This window comes from Triticum urartu, chromosome 7A, assembly GCF_056163025.1.
Source record: "Triticum urartu cultivar PI428250 chromosome 7A, HENAU_Tu73, whole genome shotgun sequence".
Classification (NCBI taxonomy): domain Eukaryota; kingdom Viridiplantae; phylum Streptophyta; class Magnoliopsida; order Poales; family Poaceae; genus Triticum; species Triticum urartu.
The window spans coordinates 463,656,131-463,662,363 of record NC_141879.1 but is presented as its reverse complement, the minus strand read 5'-3'; the positions used below and the strand labels follow the sequence as shown (position 1 = coordinate 463,662,363).

Here is a 6,233-nt window from a genome sequence, read left to right as displayed (position 1 = left end):
AAGTTTTCTGTGAGGTATACCTTCAAGAGAAACCGACGGTAGAGCTATTCAGGGATTGCTTTCACCTAAACCATCGTACAGAATTTAAACATGGACCCAACACCAAACTGGGCAGCGTGGCGATTCAGAAAAGGAAAGAAGTCACCTTCCCTCATGCCAATCTTCACAGCCACCCCAACGAATGGAACCAGGCCTGGTTTTATTGCAAGGATACCTCTCCATCTGAGGAAAAAACCCTGTCGGGTTACTGTCCTGAATGTCTGAGCAATACACACCCTTTTCCTTAGAGGCTGACTGCTAAAGAGAGAATCAAATATGCTCCTCAACTGTCCAAACTTAGGGCTTTTATGGCAAACGGGTTGACAGGGGTTGATTTTGCGCGCTGCTGGATATCCTGGAGCGTACTGCACTTAAGCCAGCGCACCGGTTTGATGTGTGAGTATACAGGAGATGTAAAAGATGCTCAACGGCACATTGATATCCAGCTTACAGACGACGAAGTTACTGAAGCTGTAAAAAAGATGTTGAATGAACCGGAAGATGTCTGTGCTCAAACCGGCATACTCCCCTTCTGCACCACCAACAAACCGCCAGCTGTAAGAATCATACCATCCGCTTATCTGAAATTGCTTCTGTAAATATTCTCTGAAAATGTTATTATTTTTGATAGGGCGATGATCCGTTCTGGAACAAGAAACCTCTGCAAGATAAACCGGTGAAGCCAACCCGCCAAAAGACCAAAGATGTGAAGAAAACCACAAACAGGAAGAGAACCACTGCATCCTCCGATCCACCGGCTGACGATGATGTGGGTAACCCTAATTTTGAGGTAGAACTTGACTCACTTGGTTCATTTTTCGTACGCCTTATTGATGATGATTATTGCCAGGACGACGCTGAAGTCAGTCATGCCGATGCTGTAGAGGTAATCGTTCTTTCCTCCGACTCAAACCCTTTGCCTTCAGTAAAAACCCGTCGGGCAAATCGGAAAGTTAAATTTTCTCATCCTCTTGATTACTTGGATCCAAACTTTCTTGTGAAGAAACAACAGCACGAGGCTCGCCGCACAACCCGGCATAGCGGCCAGGTAGTTACCTCCACCGGTTTGCCGAACAGTCCGGTTTGGAAACGCCGTTCAAAGATCTCTAATTCCCTTAACACTTCATGCCCCAAATCGGGTTGCTTTCGCCAACCTCTTAATCCGTCTGATTCCAAATATCAGGGCACTTCTCATTCATCCTCTGGCGAGTCATCAGCCACCAAACTTCCACCCCTCAAAACTGTTATTGGGTAAGTTGCTCAATTGCTTTATTCTTTACATGCATTTTATATGCTACACTGACCTTTATGTTTTACTTTCTCAACGCTAAGCCCAGACCAAGCAAGAAAGCTCGCCTGAACAAACCGACAGAAGAAAGCACAGCTGTTGATCCGGAGAAAAACCCAGACTCTGAAGAGGCCAACCTTGATGATATGCTGAATGATCCACCATCTCAAGACCATGACCTCATTACTGAACAGGAAGAAATTGAAACCACATGCCCTGTTGACCAGCCAACCAATTCTATCCAGACTGGCAAACCTGTCGGTCCAGCAAAGAATACTGACAAACCGGCGACCCCAGTACGAACTACTAAGGAGAAAGATGATGATGTTCTGATTACTGGCGTTAGTCATTGTGAACCGGGCAATCCTATCGCTTTGTCAAAACATACTACCAAAGAGGAATTCTCTGCAATGGGCAAAGGAAAATGGAATGCCGATTTGTCATAGTACGCCTTTCTGAATGCTCAAGATCTCCATTCTGGCTATCTGAACCGTCTGTACACCAGCCGCGACTATGAAGCCGGCCTGGTCAATATGATGAAGGAAAAATATGAGGTAACTTCCTATATGTTTCTCTTCTTGAATTGATTTGTAGCTTATCAACTCCAATAGCCCCCAAGTGACGGTTTAAGATATCAACTTAAACCGGGACTTTTAGTAAGTACTCAAGGTGAACCACAATACATCTTAACTTCGCTGAAGTAGCCCCCAAGGGCCGGTTTAACTTTATAAAGGTGAACCGGGACTTTGTAGAAGAAACTCCTGTATTAGTAGTATTTGAACAAATAGCCATTAGCCCCCAAGTGCCAAGTTGAATACTTGTATTATGCTTGGGACTTTGCAGAAAATGTATGTTGAAGAGCAAATATGCATTAGCCCCCAAGTGCCAAGGGCATAACTTGTTATGTGGTTGGTACTTTAAGTATGTACTGTCACCTCCTTATATAATTGTCCTCATGCAGGCCGAGTTGAGTAAGAAAGATAGCCAAATTGCTGACTTACAGGAAAACCTTAAATCGCAACAAGCTGAAACCTCCAAGGCGAAGGAAGAGTTGACCAGCGCTTTAAGTGCTATGGAGAAACTTAAAGAAGGACTCAACAAAGAACAGACGGAGTGGGAGACTGAAAAATCCGCTTTGGTGCAAAGGGCTGAAAAAGCAGAAACCGCTCTTAAACCGGTGGTGGATGAACTGACCAGCGTAAAGCGGCAAATTCATGCCATGACTTCTGATGTGTTTGGTAAGCATCTTTAACTCCCGATTTTACCATATCCTTTCATGTATATACCGGTTTACTAATCCTTGTAATGATACAGGAACTCATATTGGCCACTTGGGATCTGATGTTCAGAAAAAGCTAAAAGCAGCCTATACTCTAATAGAACAGTTGTATACCGGCGCGCAACGGATCATATGTATTGCTTCCCATAACAATCCTCCTCCCACCTTGATTAATGATACCTTAGAAAGGTTATCCATGCTTCCTGCCTGGGTTGACGAACTGAAAAAGTTTGCTACTAGGACGGGCGCTTTAGCTGCACTGACTCGGGCAAAGGCATGGGTACCAGACTTTGATCTAGTTGAAGCTGCACAAGGTTGTCCCAGCTTGAAGGAAGACCAAACCGAATTTGGTGAAGATGATCTTCGGATCATAAACCGGGAAGTGCGCCCATTAGCTTGTCGATTGGTTGAAGAAGCAGACCTATCATATTATCAAGCCGGCTATGATGACAAGAACAAGCGGCTTGCTGCACCAATTCCTGAAGCTGAAAATCTTATTCCGCCAATCCGTAAGCACACTTACGCCCCTGACATTGAACCGTCCACGCTGATAAGTGATGAAGCTGTATTCGAAGCCCTAACTGGGATCGACTGGGCCACTGTTGATGTCCAGCCACTGGGTAGGGATGAAGAAGTTGAACCGGCGCGAGATGACCCGCAACTGTCAGGTCAAGCCGGTGACCAAGCGTGAACCGGAGACCGGTTTAAACTACTACATGTTGTGACATGTATATGATAAAAACAATGATCCTTTTGGCACTAGAACACCTTGTAATAGGCTAGTTAATATACTTCGTCTGGTATGCCTTCGTGCATATTTATCTGCAACTGATGCTTGTTTGGTTCGTCATACGTTAAGATATGATATCCATATTCACTTGTCCAAGCTGTTTCTGCAGTCAAGAAGCTTAAAGCGCCCTGGCGGTTTACCGCCGGGCGGGTCATGATAATCATGCGTATAGAACCAAAGATGATAACTTGAGGCTGTAACATATAACCAAATGTGGAAATATATAATACTTGTCACCTTTAGGCATGATGTTGGCTGGCCAACCTTGTGTCGGGGCTTATACCCCAAATCTTGAAGGAGAAAACAACTCCTGTTGATATCAGGCCGGTGTATAATGTAAACTGTTCTGGGCTATGATAAACATCGGTTTACTCCATAATAAGATTTTAACTGAAAATCAGTCCGGGCGTATAGTCTCCGGATTATGATTTGACCATGTGCCGTCAATTTGTAATTGACAGCCGAACCGGTTATAAATGTCGGTTTGAAAAAACAACAAAAATCGTTATAAAAAAGAGAATAGAACTCAAACAAAGGCAAAATAAAACCATTGTAAGCGAGGCTTTGAGCCGATCAAGAGGGGCTGCCATGGTCGGATACAACCAGGCCCCCAAAAGGTGTAGCTATGGTTCGAGTCAGCCAGGTCCCCAAATGATGTTGTGGCATTACGCCGATCAAAAGGTGTAGCTATGGTTCGGGTTCGACCAAGCCCCCAAGTGATGCTATGACATTGCGCCGATCAAGAGGCGTAGCTATGGTTCGGATACGACCAAGCCCCCAAGTGATGATGTGGCATTGCGCCTATCAAGAGGCGTAGCTATGGTTCGGATACGACCAAGCCCCCAAGTGATATAATATAAAGCTGTGAGAAGCTAGATCAAGGGGTAAACCGGACGCCGCTTTGAGAAACAGAAGCTCCATGTAACCACACATGATGTAAAAAGAACCGAGACCCCGCTTTATTCGAGGCTCCGGTTTATTATATAATATATATATTGTCATAAATATGTACATACGAAGAGCCTGTGGCTCAAGTATAGTAAGGCCGAAGAAGAGCAATATTCCACGGTCGCTTGGTCTCCTCCTCCGATTTACGTGAGTCTTTGTGCTCTCGAACATCAGTGAGGTAGTATGACCCGTTGTGCATATTCTTGCTGACCACAAAAGGTCCTTCCCAAGGTGGGGATAACTTGTGCATATCAGCCTGATCCTGGATGAGGTGGAGCACCAGGTAGCCCTCTTGAAAAGTTCTGGTCTTAACCCGGCAGCTGTGATAACTTCGAAGATCTTGTTGATAAATCGCCGAACGTGCTGCTGCGAGATCACGCTCCTCATCTAACAGGTCCAGTGAATCCTGACGTGCCTTCTCATTATCAGCTTCAACATAAGCTGCCACACGGGGCAAGTCATGACGGATGTCACTAGGAAGAACCTCCTCTGCTCCATAAAACATGAAGAAAGGTGTGTAACCCGTAGATCTGTTAGGCGTGGTGTTGATGCTCCATAACACAGAAGGTAATTCCTCCACCCAGCAACCCGGTGTCTGCTTCAAAGGAACCATAAGCCGGGGTTTAATACCTCTAAAATTTCTTGATTTGCCCTCTCCGCTTGACCATTAGATTGGGGGTGAGCCACCGATGCTATATCAAGCCGGATGTGCTCACGTTGGCAAAATTCCTCCATCTCTCCCTTTGACAGATTAGTACCATTATCAGTTATAATACTGTGTGGAAAGCCAAACCGGAATATCACCTTTTTGATGAACTGAACCGCCGTGGCCGCATCACACTTACTGACTGGTTCTGCTTCCACCCATTTGGTGAACTTGTCAACTGACACTAATAAGTGGGTCTTTTTGTCCTTGGATCGCTTAAAGGGTCCAACCATATCAAGCCGCCAAGTCACAAATGGCCAAGTTATTGGAATCATCCTCAACTCCTGAGCCAGAATATGAGCACAGCATGCGAATTTTTGACAGCCGTCACATCGTTTAACTAAATCCGCAGCATCAGCGTGGGCTGTTAACCAATAGAAACCATGACGAAAAGCTTTAGCCACCAAAGACTTTGAACCGGCGAGGTGACCACAATCCCCTTCATGGATTTCTCATAAAATCTCACAACCCTCCTGAGGAGAGACACAACGCTGAATTGCCCCTGTGACACTGTAACGGTGTAACTCCCCGTTGATTATTGTCATTGACTTGGAACGCCGGATTACCTGCCGGGCCAAGGTCTCATCCTCCGATAACTCGCCCCGGTTCATGTAAGCCAGGTATGGGATTGTCCAATCCGGTATGACATGCAAAGCTGCCACTAATTGAGCCTCCGGGTCAGGGATAGCCAACTCCTCCTCTGTTTGTACCTTAACCGACGGATTATGCAGTATATCAAGGAAGACATTTAGTGGGACCGGTTTACGCTGAGAACCAAGGCGGCTTAAAGCATCCGCCGCTTAGTTCTTTCACCGGTCTATATGGTCAACTTGATAACCCTTGAAGTGACCAGCCACCGTGTCCACCGCTCGTTGATATGCAGCCATGAGTGGGTCTTTAGAATCCCAAGTGCCAGACACCTGTTGAGCCACCAGATCTGAATCCCCAAAGCACTTAACCCGGCTTAAGTTCATCTCCTTAGCCATCCGAAGACCATGAAGTAAGGCCTTGTACTCAGCTGCATTGTTAGTACAAGGGAACATTAAACGGAGGACATAACAAAACTTGTCACCTCGTGGGGAAGTTAATATGACTCCAGCCCCCGAGCCCTCCAACTATCTGGATCCGTCAAAGTGAATAGTCCAATACGTGTTATCAGGATTTTCCTCTGGTGCCTGCAACT

At 45.7% G+C, this 6,233-nt stretch overlaps 1 protein-coding gene across 1 annotated transcript; it reads left to right on the top strand.

Annotated features, from left to right (window-relative positions):
* The first annotated feature begins 2,399 nt into the window (after positions 1 to 2,399).
* LOC147959958 (uncharacterized) lies at positions 2,400 to 3,297 on the top strand. The gene is made up of 2 exons (XM_087536230.1): positions 2,400 to 2,565; positions 2,642 to 3,297. Exons 1-2 carry the CDS (start codon positions 2,400 to 2,402, stop codon positions 3,295 to 3,297), a joined length of 822 nt encoding a protein of 273 aa, XP_087392356.1.
* The last annotated feature ends 2,936 nt before the right edge of the window (positions 3,298 to 6,233 follow it).